General features: G+C 49.3%; 1 protein-coding gene across 1 annotated transcript in view; it reads right to left on the bottom strand.

The window, feature by feature from the left end:
- The window catches only part of LOC144137874 (valine--tRNA ligase, mitochondrial-like), a 140,814-nt gene that overhangs the window by 64,136 nt on the left and 62,653 nt on the right, over positions 1 to 14,025 (bottom strand). Inside the window, exons 12-14 of the mRNA XM_077669890.1 lie at positions 9,300 to 9,376; positions 5,437 to 5,506; positions 1,455 to 1,557 (exon numbers count right to left, since the gene is read on the bottom strand). Coding sequence (XP_077526016.1) covers positions 1,455 to 1,557; positions 5,437 to 5,506; positions 9,300 to 9,376 — 250 coding nt within the window. The remainder of the gene's footprint in view (positions 1 to 1,454; positions 1,558 to 5,436; positions 5,507 to 9,299; positions 9,377 to 14,025) is intronic.

Below are 14,025 nucleotides of genomic sequence, written 5' to 3'. Positions count from 1 at the left end.
TCAAAATTAATCCGGAGCCCTCCACTACGGCGCGCCTCATCGCCTGCGTTGCGTCGGCGCGTCAAAACCCTACAATCAACCAAGCTTTTGCTTCTCTATCCTCTTAAAAATCCTATGCGGAGAATGAAGTGGCGAGCTGTCACGAGCCGCCGAAGGTCATCGACGAGGTCGCCATATTTTTTTCGGAAGAGAACCACTGCGACGCCAGTGGTGACAGTGGCAACCAAAAAAATCCGAAAATCAAGAAAATAATGCTCTCTGTTTCATATATGCTGGCTAGTAATTTAGTGGCACTATCAATCCAAGGCTAAAACATAAGAACTATTTGTTTTTTAATTGCCTAGGTAACAGCCAGGAAATTATGTTTGTTGAATTACTTCCAGGAGTGCAGCGAAATGGTGTGATTCGGCTCTGTAGCCTTGACTGCATTGCCACAGAAAGTTGTCCCCGAGTATACGTGTTTTTACTGCAAAGGTAAAGTTTTGACAGCACTTCTCTTAGCATCTTTACTGTATGAAATCTCAACTTTTCAAAATCTGTTGCAACTTTTCCCGCATAATGAACCCTCCCCCAAAGTTCATGCTGAATTTTGTGAAAAAAAAAAAAAATAATAATAATAAAACCTGATGATTACTGTACTTCCTAATGCGCAATTTGTGCACAGCACAAACTGCAGTCTCCTCTGTCACGGCGCATATCTGCTGCATGTCCGGAAATGATTGCGTGATCAGCGAACATATGGCGACACTCGCTACTATGCAGTTATCTCGCCACGCGTCACCGCCGCTGAGCAAGTTGTTGCCAATCGTGCTTGAACCTCCCGCACAAATGTCATGTGGTACAAATGAGTTAGTGCGTCTCAGGAAGGGACCACGAACTGCGTATCAGGAAGTGAACGCACATCATTGTCGAGTGCTTGCCACCTCCTCACCCTTTTACCTTGTGTCGCTGCGGCGAAGTGTCTCGTGTGGGTTCAGCATACTGCTCCCCCCCCACCCCTCGCACACTTTCACAGAAGTGACTAGTGCCACCCCAGCAAACTGCCCTCCCCCCTTAATTTTGCGACAGTCTCCTCCTTTGCCTTCTTTCATTCTTTGGTCTTCCCACCGTTCGCTCGGTTACAACACAGTCGCGAAACCACAGGGGCGGCTGCCAAAGGGCTGTGCCCTAAAAGTGGGTTCATTACACAAGTAAATACAGTAAGTAAACACTACCTCATGTATTGTTTTCTGATTTGAAAAGCAAGCTTTATTTCATTAAGTGGTGCTATTAAGTAAATGTTCAGCGAAGTTCAGTTTTTGCTCCCCAGCTAGGTGCCCCGCCAATACACTTGCCCCTCGGCTTAAACGAAGCACAGGTGCTTGCGCCGCCCACGTGCTGAAGCGGAGTTTCCCAACTGGTGCACTATGTGAAAGAACTCTGAACCCCCCCGGGCACCAGGGGGCGACGCTCACCTTGCCGCAGGTGCAGGACGTCTTCCCTCTCGACACCCAGCTTGGCTGCGGCTTTGACGGCCGCCTCCGCTGCAGTCGGGGCACTGACCCACACCTCGTCGCTCTGCAAACACCCACGTCACAGGGTCAGCACCCTGCACACTTGCAAGGCTGAGGAGGTTGAACGTTGCAGAGCGAATGCGATATTATATATATGTATATATATACATATCTGGCGTACCTTAAACCGCAGTCTGGCCGTACCTTAAAATTTTCGCGTTGTCGTACGACATAGCAGTGGCGTAATTCAGTGGTTTTCTGTCTACCGCCCTCTATTCAACTTCACGCATGTCGCGCCGTATGTGTGCCTTTGCATTGCTCTACGCTGCGGCCTAGGACGGACGGAGCACCCGTCGCCTTCTCCGAACTCACCGCGGCCCTGTGTAACATGATCCCTGTCTTCCGCGCAGTCTGACCGCTGTGTGGCTCACCGCTGGCTGCCGCGAGTGCCTTTCTCTGTCACCATGTCGCGAACGTTCAAAGGGCAAACAAAGTAGAATTATCACCGGTTTCTTGGTAAAAGCAATGCCTCTCCGCTTAATGGTCTGTCCTGGGTTAACCCACGAAACAAGTGCCGGGCAAGACCGCATCCTTAGTTACTACACCACCGCCCCGCTCTTCCAATCTGTGCACATGCATTGTCTGTATTTTGTTTGCGAGTTTCCTTTTCGTCACAGCCGCAGCAGGCCGATACAAAACTTTGCTCCCCCCCCCCCCTCCCCCGCAGTGCCGTTTTCTCACTAAACCCACCGCCTTTCCTGTGTTGTTGTTTTTCTTCTTTTTTTTTTCATTTCCTTCTCTCCTTAGTTTTCACCCTCTCCCTCTCAGCACCAAGCCCCGCAAGTGCCGTGTTGTTACCGGATTTGTTACTTCCTCTGGCGTATTCCCCTCCTCTCCTTGAAGAGGGAGAGGAAGAGAGAAATCCCTCGCTTGCAGTGCGCATAAGTGTTCTGTGTGCATTGTAAGATTGTCCCTGAAGAAGGAAGTTCCACTTCCGAAACTGTTGGACTAATTTCTAATGAACAAGTTAACCGCAAAGTTGTTCATATCTTTCACCTGAACTATATATATATATATATATGTATATATTGTAAGTGCTAGTTAGGGCCACGGCGCCAGAGGAATGTGCATCCGGACTAACCCCCGCCGGTTGTATACTAACACTATGGGTCAACTACTAGCAGAAGGGTATGCGCCAGTAGACTCGTACTTCGCACGCTTGCTCTTCTGCACGCAATCATGCTTTATCATTGTCATCAGTTGATTATCATCCTCAACGCCCGTCTTGGCGGTCCTCTGGGGCTCGCTCCCGGTCAGGCAGGACAAGGCTCACCTGATAAAGACGTCCTCCAACACTCCTGGTGCGGACCTTATAAGTAACCGTTGTGCGTAGTACTCGCAGGATTGTTGACGGCTGCCTTGTGGGATGGTGAAGTAGGCGAGTCTTTCATCTTCTTGGCCCCGTCTACAGAAGCGGGAGACATGCCCCCGGATGCTGCAATAAAAGCAGATGGGCCGCGGAGGATGCCAAGCCGGGTAGCCGTACGCAAACTGAGGAGGACCAGCAGGTGGCACTGGGTAATGATGGGTATGGTCTGGATGCGAAGGGACCGGTGGTCGAGGGAGAGAGGCAGATGCCAGAGGTGAACATGCAGGTTCAGGGAGAACCGCCGTCAGAACTGGACCACTGGAAGCAAAAGGCAGTGGAGCCACCGTGGGGTGGTCAGAGACTGGGTGAACGTCAGTTCTAGGTTCCAAATGAGGCACAAGGAAAGCCAGTTCGTGCTCGATTAGCTCGCGCAGACTTGGTAAGGAGGCCTCGCGGCGTGGTTCAGAAAAGCCGTGCGATGTCTGTACTGCCAGTTCCTCGCGGATGATCCAACGTATCAAAGAGCGCAGATCGGCTTTGTCCATCGAGGCGCGGCTATCCCACTCGATTGGCTGCCGACAAAGGGACTGAAGGTCGTCGAGGCGCTGGCATGTTGTGACAATCTGGTTAATGCTGGTGAGGTTTTGTGCGGCCAACGGGTTAAATGCCAAGGGGGAAATTCCTTTGAGGACATGGCGAACTCGGCTTTCCTCTGTCATGTCTTTATTCGCATGCGGCATAATGCGATAACGTCCTCAATGTAGGACTCACCAGGTCGTTGCACGCGCTCGTCCAATTTCTTCTTGGTGGCTTCTGCACGCGTAGACGATGTGCCGAAGACTTGGCTGAGCTATGATGTAAAGCGCTGCCAGTCAGCCAAGTCGTGCTCATTGTTGTAGAACCATGTCTCCGCTATTAGGTCGAGGTAAAAGGAGACGTTCCTCAGCTTGAGGGAACCGTCCCACAGATTCAAGGCACTGACTTGCTTGTAATTATCCAGCCAGTCCTCCACGTACTCAGTGCGGAGCCCAGCAAAAGACCGAGGTTCGCGCTGCTGGCAGGTAATTGTCCAGGCTGGCGCCAATGAACTTGCCGGTGAAGCACCCATGGCGCTGTTCATATGGGTGGGGTCACGTTGCGTCATAGTGAAGGTCGAACGTTGGACACGCCGACCTGAGTGGAGCTCCAGGAGTAAGCCGGTGGTCGAGGTACACGGGATCGAAGGAGCTTACCTCCACCACTTATAAGGCCCGCACCAGAAGTGTTGGAGGACGTCTTTATCGGGCGAGCCTTGTCCTGCCTGACTGGGAGCGAGCCCCAGAGAACAGCCAAGACGGGCGTTGATGGTGATAATCAACTGATGACGATGATAAAGCATGATTGCGTGCGGAAGAGCAAGCGTGCGAAGTACGAGTCCTCTGGCGCATACCCTTCTGCTAGTAGTTGACCCATAGTGTTAGTATACAACCAGCAGGGGATTGTCTGGATGCACATTCCTCTGGCGTCGTGGCCCTAACCAGCGCTTACAATATATATATTCCGTACTTTGTAATCAAATAAACAGTTGTTAGTCAGCGCCTGTGTCGTCTTATCTTCCCTCTGTCCCATGTGTTGCGCTGTTTCGTTAAATGATGTACCAACTTGTCCAACTACAAACCCCCCTACAAAAGACAAGTTTGGTTTATTAGAAGGACTGCTGCATCCCAATAAGAGTGATACCAATTTATCACAAACTTTAAAAAGAATGATTGAGATAGTAAGGAAAACAGATGAAGCAGTGGCCACTCCCCAGCCACTTTCCAGCGATTGCTCGATGACGTCGCAGAATTTTCTGTGTGTGATTGGCGGACACCAACCCAAGCCACTGCCAAGAATAATGGCTAGGCAGTTCTAGTGGTGGGGCCTCTGGTTCTGTTTGGTCACATCACTTGAATGCTAATGCACAGTTAGCACGCTGGTAACTGTGCGTTCAGTGCTGGCCCATATCACTTCCCTTTAGCTACGAATTGGGGTTTTTGTAACAACAAATTAACGAGCCTTGACTGCACTTGAAATAAACACCGCGCCTGTGTTTCCAAATGGCATTCATTTGAGTAATGGTAAACAAAAGAAAGATTGGTTGCACACGAAGCCTTGTCCACATATTTTTTAATCACAGTGTGCACTTTCCCTGCTCCTCCGACATACGAGTGGTCTACACTGTATCTGCTGTTTTTACAACGCCGTTTTGACGAATATCAAAGTGACGATAATGCATAACATGCATGAACTAATCTGAGCTATATTTTTTTTTTTACATTGCTCAACTCAGACAACTATTCACTTTGGAGTCGTCTGAAGCCTAAGCTTTTTTATCTATCTGTCCACGACAAACTAGTAGTACAGTGGAGCTTAGCCAATGACACAAGTTTTGCAGATACGTTGCTGCGGTCCTTCCTGCACTGAGACTCTCTTAGATCAGTCAATGAAATCAGCCTTGCTACATCCACCCTACCCTCCACACTTCACAAATAGTTCCCTCCCTGGATGCTTGTGCATCACATTTCCCATATTGGAACAGAGAAGGGGGCTGACCTCGGCGTTCAGCACTCGGTAGGCTGGAATCTGGTGGCCCCACCAGAGATGCCGGGAGATGCACCAATCCCTGCAGTTGAAACCAAAGCCTCGGTCAGAGGTGATCAGTGCCACACTTACAAGCACAGTCTAACTTTACAAGTACGGTCCACTTACAACAACACTGAAGTGCCACCGGAAAGTCATTGTTATAACTGACAATTGTAGCAACCGAGCACAAAAAAGTTTTCTCAACATTCAAAAATTTCAAAATTTGCGGGTTTAACGCGCCAAAGCTATGAGGTGCACTGTAGTGGAGAGCTCTAAGTTGATTCAGACCACCTGGGGATCTTTAACGTGTGCCCAAAATCAAGAAAAATTTTCCCTACGTGGCAGCCTCAAGACTACCAGTTCCACCTTCAAAACATTCCCTCTCACACATTTCAATCTCAACCACACGGCAGCAACAGTGACATTGTTCTGCAATGCTTCCACCGCTGCTCTGAAATAAACGTGCTGCAAACCGAAAACAGAAGGGGCGTGCTTTGCACCAAAAACATGCTGCGTAACAAGGATGTCCTCTCTCTGCAGGTGCTCTGCGCCAAGAACGCAAAGGAACTGCAATATCGACAAATGTGATGACGGTGATAATTACCGTATTTTCACACGTATAACCCGCCCCTGCATATAACCCGCACCCCCACTTTCCATCGACGAATAAAAAAAAATATATCCCCGTGTATTCCCCGCATATTTTATGCATAAAAGGGTGGACCAAAGCTAATAACTCAAGCAACATTACAAATTTGTTTACGCAAAAGAACTTACCTAACTGACAACGTAACTACATGACTTGCCGCATACATTTTTTCAGTTGGTGTATTATTGAGCTGTGTGTGTAAAATAAGCACTGTCAATGGGATAACAGTGACTTAGTCGCTATTACTGCTGTAGGGGCATCACGGCCCAACACGCATTGTGGTGAAGCTGCACCAAAGGAAGTACCTCGAATATAATCTGCACCTCCACTTCACCACTGAAATTTTCGCATTTTTGGTTCGGGTTTGTGGGGATCACGACTTTCACGCGAACCCCTTTCTGGCTAGCTTCCCATCGCGGCCGGCGAGCACAACACGCCTCGCTCACGCGACGGGAACCATATGGGAGGGCGCCAGCGACCGGACGGTTTGTTGTCGCCCTGGTGAGGCGTTGACCCTTTTCCCCTCTGCCTTACCCGAGAACCAGTTCTTCCTCGATACTAGCGCCACCAAAAGGCGAGGTGTGGTGGGTTGTCGGATGACGTGAGGACGCTCTCTTGTCTTGTGGATGCGGTAGCGCACGGACGTTTCGGCGCGCTGGTCCAAACCTGGGGAACGCGCCACGAACGGATGCTCCCGGGCGAGCTCGGAGACTACACCCACGCTCGCACGCGCGGTGCCCCGCTGCTCCGGTATTCAATCGGTGAGTCGAACCATCTCGATCTCTAGCGTTGTTTAATGCCTCGCTCCCAGTGTTACCGTTATGGCCTACGATTAGTCTGTATGCAGTGTATTTGATTTGCACTTTGCAATAAATGCTGCCATTGATGTTTTGCCCTCGCCGCCTCCTGCCTTTGTCTGTCTCCGCAAACAACGGACCCGTCCGCAGCCGGCGCTCGCAAGGCTTGTTTGCTGAGTGCGATGGCTGCGGGAAGGGAAATCACTAGTGTGTGAAATGTAGAATCCCACAGGTTATACGGGCGAAAATACGATATACGCCTGGTTTGCTCAGAGGGCAAATGGTGCCCTAAAAACAGCGCTGCCGGTTGGGGGACAAGTCTGTTGTGCTGTTGCAGCTCTGAATCATTCTCGAGCCGCCCTTGCCCACTTTTTTGTTTTTCTTTGCGGGATGTTTCACTCAAACCCCTTGCCCCATTACGATGCTTGAAATAAAGCTTATTATCTCTCTCTCTCTGGTGCAAGCTAGAACCAGTTCCCTTCCCTTCTTGTTTAAAACCTCGTTCTTCAAGCTGCCCTTAATAGGAACGCACAGAACCCAATGGAACAAAACACCGCTTCTTGGGGATCTTTTTGTGTTGTACAAATGGGCAAACACAGCAGCAGCCCTGCGTACCCTATTCTGCTGCCCCTGTGGGAGCCCAAACAGATGAGGAAGCAGAACAGTGGAAGCAACACTCATACAGGCAGCTTGTGGTTTCGCAGCCACTAACATGATGAGCAAGATCCCAAGCCACACCTTCTGACGTTCCCACGGGGGACGATGTGCCCATCTGGAGGCTTGCATAGAGATTACACTCAGATTTCCCCCTAGTGTCATCATCATGACAGTCTCAAGTGGAGCACTGCACAAGTCACTGTCCATTACAGCCACTGCTTGCAGGCACAGCTGTCATGAGAAAACTGAAAAGGTGGGATGTCACTAAATGATGCAGTGAAGGGTCGTGGTGGATAATAATAATAAAAAAAAAGGCACAGCCGTTTAATGAAACCGTTAGTGATCATGAAATCACTCTTTCTCGGTTACAAATTCTGACCCATAACATGCTGAACGAGCAATGGCTGCACCCTATACTCACCAAAAACATGACAAGGAACAATCCCAAGAGCATGAGTGCCCACTGAAGAAATCCCCTTGAATCCAAAGCAGTTCACAGTTGCCGAACACACTTCACCGCCCTCAAATGCGCTCACTGTTGCGTCCAGCTGTCATTCAGCTAACTACATACAAACAATACTTCAGCTTTTCTTACATTAGCTTGCCACACGAAACATGTGCTGGCCCTGCTCTGTGTGTGGTCGTACACGAGTGGACCAAAACAATGCCGCCTGTATAATCATTGCCTAATGCGTGAGCGAAAAATGGCCAAACAGCCACTCTCCTGTTGCTCTCTCCTACCCTTTCCCGCTGCATAGCCTTCCTGTGTGCTTTCATGTCCGCCGGCCAGCGCCGCTTCTCGAAAACTATGCAAAATAGTTGACAGTTTGTTTAGCATTCCCCAGGCGGTGCTCCTACGCCTTCTTGTTTTTCTCCATGCCTGTCTGTCTTGGTCTGTCGCTGATAAAACCGCCTTTGCCACGGAGCAAAATCACTTGTGCTGCCGCAGGCTGATGCCGGCTTTGCGCGCTTATCTACTTGGTTCACGGGCCCCGACATTTTCTGAGTGGGGCATCCCCCTCTCCCCCCTCCGCATTTCAGTCTTGTTTTGTCCTCGCTGATCGCACTCCACTTCGGTATGCACTTTTAAAATTGAGGACTGTACTGTAGAAGCGCCCGGACAGCATGGCGGGATCCTCAGTTGCTTATCCTTTTGTTTTCTGTAATCTTCTGAAATTTACAAGCACGTGATTTCTTTGAAAAATAATGGTAGAAGTGAGCACAGGAACAAAAAATGTGAACGAAATTTTTTCTTCCCTAAATCCTCCAGAGAGAAAAATATCAGTAAAATAATGGCTGCACCATCCGAAGATATCGTTTTTCTGTTCGCCATTTGTCTACCCGACAATTAATATTTTCTTACCCTATTTTAGTTCCGCCTCCGTCAGTCATCTTTGGAAAAATGCAGCAAGTATGAAGCGAGCGACACGTTGAACGAGATCCCCCAGTGCGCCACAGAACTAGCGCCCCGTCGCGGCTAAGATGTAAGCGAAACGGCTCTTGAAGCCCAACAAGCAGGCTGACAGACATGTCGTAAAAGTGGGTGCAGCGTTCGCGACTCGCGAGCAGTGACGTAAGGCGAGATGTCCGCCGGCGCGCGCCACATAGTGGATGAGTGCCTGAACTAAGCGTCCCTACCCTTCTCATTGAAAAGCGCGCGACGCGTTAGGCAATGTTTATACAGGCGGCGTTGACCAAAAACAACAGGCAGGAAAGCAGGGCAGACTCACTCTGTTTTCGTCAGCCACTCGATCCAGGCCTTGCGGCAGTGGTCTGGCTCAAACACCAGCTCGCCACTCTCCATCGCCTGCACACGAAGAGACAGTCGGTCCAACAAGCAGTCAAAACAACCCCTCCACAAGGCGAACAACACCGGGCATTGGGAGGGAGGCCAAGAAAATGGGAGGGAGGTCTTGAAAGGACGAATACCGGTAAAAAACAAAAAGAAAAGCCTGAGCAAAGCAACCGGCTCAAAACTAAAAATTGATTGATTGATTGTAGGGTTTAACGCGCCGACGCAACGCAGGCGATGAGGCGCGCCGATTGATTGATTGTGGGGTTTAACGCGCCGACGCAACGCAGGCGATGAGGCGCGCCGTAGTGGAGGGCTCCGGATTAATTTCGACCACCTGGGGATCTTTAACGTGCGCCGAAATCTCGTACACATGGGCGTTTTTGCTTTCAAAACTAAAAATGAAAACCTTCAACGTGCTGTGGGTGTACGTTACATGAGCTTCGGTTTTGTTTTGTTCCTTTTTGTCTTCTCGTCACGGGCCAATAGCTGATGGGGCTGAGTATAGCGGTAAGAGCAGAGATCGAGGTTACGTAAACATAAGGCGTACCTCAAGACAGGCGGGAGGGGGGAGGACAAAAAGAAAAAAAAAAAAACAAGAGAGCGCGTCATCCAGTGCGTCATGTTTGAGGCTAAAATGTGTATGGCATGAGTATGACATTACTAAGAGTGCTATATGCTGTATTTACTTGCGTAATGCATGCACTTTCTTTCCCCATAAAACCGACGCAACGTTGGGGGTGCATTTATTATGTGGTGTAATTTTTCAAGAACTTTTTCGGAGTGATCAAAGAAGGCCGCAATGCAAAAAAAAAATGCATTAGATAACCTACTTTTCGCAGCAAATATACGAGTACACTATTGGCAAACAGACAGCGTTTTTATTGCCCTACACCCATCTTCGTTCCTCAATGCTTCAGTCTTCATCCAAGTCACTAGACCCGTTGTCCAGGTGGCTGGCCACTTTCGAATTGCACTCGCACAACTGGTCGTCCTCACTGCTGTTCAGTGCATTTGAGATCCCCGTTTTCTTGAAACTGTTGGAGATCAAATCAGTTGGCAGCGCGCACCATGCATCCAAGACCCAGGAGCACACGAGTTCAACGGATGGCCTCTTAATCTTGCCAGTTGGAATTGAGGCGTGCCCTCCCTGGGTCATCCAGTCTGTGTGCACCGTCTTCGAACAGCTTGTTCATGCAAACATCAAGGGGCTGCAGCACCGGAGTGAGTCCACCCCGATTGATGGCGAGCTCTGTGTGCAGCTGCTCCTCCAGTTCCCTGCGCACGTTTTCTCCCAGGTGGTCCCGAAACCTGTCCTGAACAAGGAGAGACGGAAGAAGCACGACGCCAAGTTGCCCACCCCAGACAGTGCAGACCCAGTCCGCCATTAGGCCGGCCGACATCCAGCCTTTTCTCTTGGGCTTGTGCATGCACACTGGCAGGAAAGTTCGCCTTCGGCACAGTTTTCCTCTTAAATATCACGTGCGGTGGCAACTTCCTGTCGTCTGCTGTGATGGCCAGCATAACTGCAAAGCGCCGCTTTTCAGCGCCTGTCGTTTTGACGAGCACACTACTTGCTCTTCTTTGTTCGGCCGTCCTACTCATGGGCGCGTTGAAGTTGATGGGCGTCTTGTCAGCGTTCCCGATTTATGACAGGGCGAACTCTCGGTCCTGCCACAGGCATATCACAATCTTGTGACATTCCACTAACTTTTCTTCGTAGCAGGGAGGCAGTCGCTGACAAAGCAATGTGCGCCGCCCCAAGCATGGTCTGTTGCATCGCATGAACCGTGCTGTCCACTCGTTACTTGCTTTGAAAGCGGTGGAGCTGATGCCGCGCTTCCTGGCTGTGGCTCACGCGCGTGTCCTGATCATTTCATGGGAAGCGACACAGCCCGCCTTTCGCAGGTCCCGGACATATTCCAGGCCTACCTCTCCTACACCAGGAAATTTTCCGGTCTTTGGTCGCCCGATGGCACGCACTCCCAATTCACAAAGCACTGCCTGTCATGGTGCTTCAGCCAACAACACATGTGGACTTTGTCAATTCCGAAATGCCTACCGTACCGACAGCACGGTTCCCGTGCTCTACAGCCTCCTCTAAAGCCTCCAACTTAAAACCAGCCGTGTAAATGACATTTCCGCCCATCGCCGACAATGAAGCGCAGGACAAGCAGAGAAACAAGCAACTGCATACCTGCCATGTTTACTAAATTATCCGAGATACTCCCAAATTTGAGATGGTTTTGTACGATTGTAACATATATATAAAAAAAAAAAAAAATCTCCCGAAAACGCACCCGTGTTTAGGAACTCTTTCTCCAAGTCTGGCCATATTGCGCCTGAGATACCTGACAATCAAATTCAATGCTGCACCAATTGATATCGCTGTCAGTCAAGAGCTTAAAAAGCGTGGTTGGCCATGCGCAGAAGTTCAACCGGCCAGTGCTGCAGCAACGCTAAATGTGAGAGCAGTTCAGCATAGCAAATAAACATCGCACCCCGCTCCGAGCATCCATGTCTGACAACCCTCCATTTTGTTGCTCTGGCGCAGTGTCGCAGGGTTCAACATTGTTACATTCCATAGTATTCCCAGGACTTCCTCAAAAGGACGGCATCAGCTGCACTGCACTGGTGTAGCTCGTTAATAGTTTGAACGACACAATTCGGTTCCTGCTCTGTTGTACCAAAATTAAAAACGCACATCAAATATTCCATTCTGTTCTTACTAACCACCCCCCGGTCAGACATCCCTAATGCCATCCCGGCGAACCTGGCAGGTATGTAACCGACAACGCTGTCATTGAGTGAAAATGGCAGCCAAAAAAAAAAAAAGGGGGCTAGACCCTTTAAGCATTGTTTCAATTGGCTGTCCCACAACGTTACACTGGAGTCTTCATTTTTATTCCAAGAGATAGCTCTAGGTTGCAAGCACTATCATCATCAGCAGGAGCGACGGAAGTTAGAAAGTTACAGTACGGCCATTCGCGGGTCTGCAGGGTATCAAACTTTTTTTCTTTTTTTTAACGACTAAAGTTGGGGGTGTGTTTATTATGTGAGTAAATACAGTATGTGGGTGCAGGGGGTTCTTCATCTAAAATATGATAATGGTCACAATGGTACATGAAGCTGACAGTGGCAGAGGCGTAAAGGTGCCTGGGAGATACATGCCCCGCGCGTGAGTCCCCTGGAGCATACCAAGGCTGAATCCTCAATACGTCCTTCAGTACTGAGAGGGTCTCAGGTTAGATTTCGTGAGACACCAGTTTTAAAAATCCAATATCAGTGAGATAAGTTAACCGACAACTGCTTGTGAGCAGTGGCAGGCCCGCTAAAAATAGTGAAGCATGTAGAGGAATTCCTTCAGTGTAAAGCTCTATACAAACTGTACACTCAACTAAAACATGAAGGGCTGACAGCCATCCTCACACTTATAGCATACCAATGGTTGTGGTGGTGGTAGTATTTGTGTGTTATTGGTGCAAGGGAGCTGGTGGCCAAAGAGCACCCAAAACTTTCTATAGTAAAGTTCTCTAAAATATTTATGATGTGTGTGTGATATGCACAAAATCGGTTAGTTTGTGGGTGCATATTGCACGCGATCTAAAACGTGATCATGATAGGTGATCATAACGACACGCTGGCCAGGTAGGCTAAAAGACATTTTGTTGAGAGCCTTGGCCTATCCGCTGAAAACAGTGATGAATTTAAGGGTATTCCATGGCTAGACCTTCACGTAAATGGCGTCCTCAAGCAGCGTCCAATGCCCTACATTCGGCTAAAATGTTGTGACAGAAGTGACAGGACAGTCATTCAGAGAACTTAATCTTGCCTCTGGTTTCTGTTTAACAGGTGTGAGTGTGTGGCCCGTGTGTGACCCATATGCAACGTGCACATGGATACCTCACTGAATGTATTCTGTTTTTCTGTCGTGTATCTACCGACTGTACGATTCAGTTACGTGAATTTTGTCGTCTGTTTGCAAGTCCTGTGCTTCTTGCCAGAATGTTCGGCCTCCCCTACGCACTGCAGGCTTCGTGCCCTTGTACGGAACCTGCGAGAAGTCCACTCCGCTGCAGATTGTGGCCATAGGGACACTCCGGTCAGCGCTTTTGCTGCCACGAATGCCGCTGTGTCCAGGCACCGAACCCAGGAGACTACTGCAGTTAGCCACCTAGTATAGGCCAGCATTAATGCTTTGATCAAATAATTTAAGCCAATGTTTTTGCTAGATTTCCCTCAGGGGAACCCTGCGACGACACTCAACGAGTCTGTAAACACTACAAATTAGCAATTTAGAAACAGTGGGGATTTGTGATGTACGCATACAGAGACATTTGCCTCACTGAAACCACCCATCCCGTCACATTTCGTAATAAAAGAACCGAGACTAGTTGGCAGGCAGAACTGTGGCAGACTTTGCTTCAAGAGTGGACGTGTGCTTTGTGGTGTTGCAATAAAAATGACAGACACGACCAAAAGAAACTACTAAAACTTGAAGGAAACTCCTTCACGCGTGAAGGGTTCACGAGCCCGGACCTGCCCGACAAAGTTATGCCGACGCACATGAAAACAAATCACCGCTCTATTCTGGGAAAACAAAGATGAAAGGCAGAAGAAAAATAACTTCTAAGCCCGTACTATGCGCGCACAGCAACGTACAG

Source organism: Haemaphysalis longicornis, unplaced genomic scaffold (genome assembly GCF_048455015.1).
Source record: "Haemaphysalis longicornis isolate Haplotype H1 unplaced genomic scaffold, Haemaphysalis longicornis Haplotype H1 scaffold_1, whole genome shotgun sequence".
Classification (NCBI taxonomy): domain Eukaryota; kingdom Metazoa; phylum Arthropoda; class Arachnida; order Ixodida; family Ixodidae; genus Haemaphysalis; species Haemaphysalis longicornis.
The sequence above is the reverse complement of the archived record's forward strand: the minus strand, read 5'-3'. Positions and strand labels throughout refer to the sequence as shown.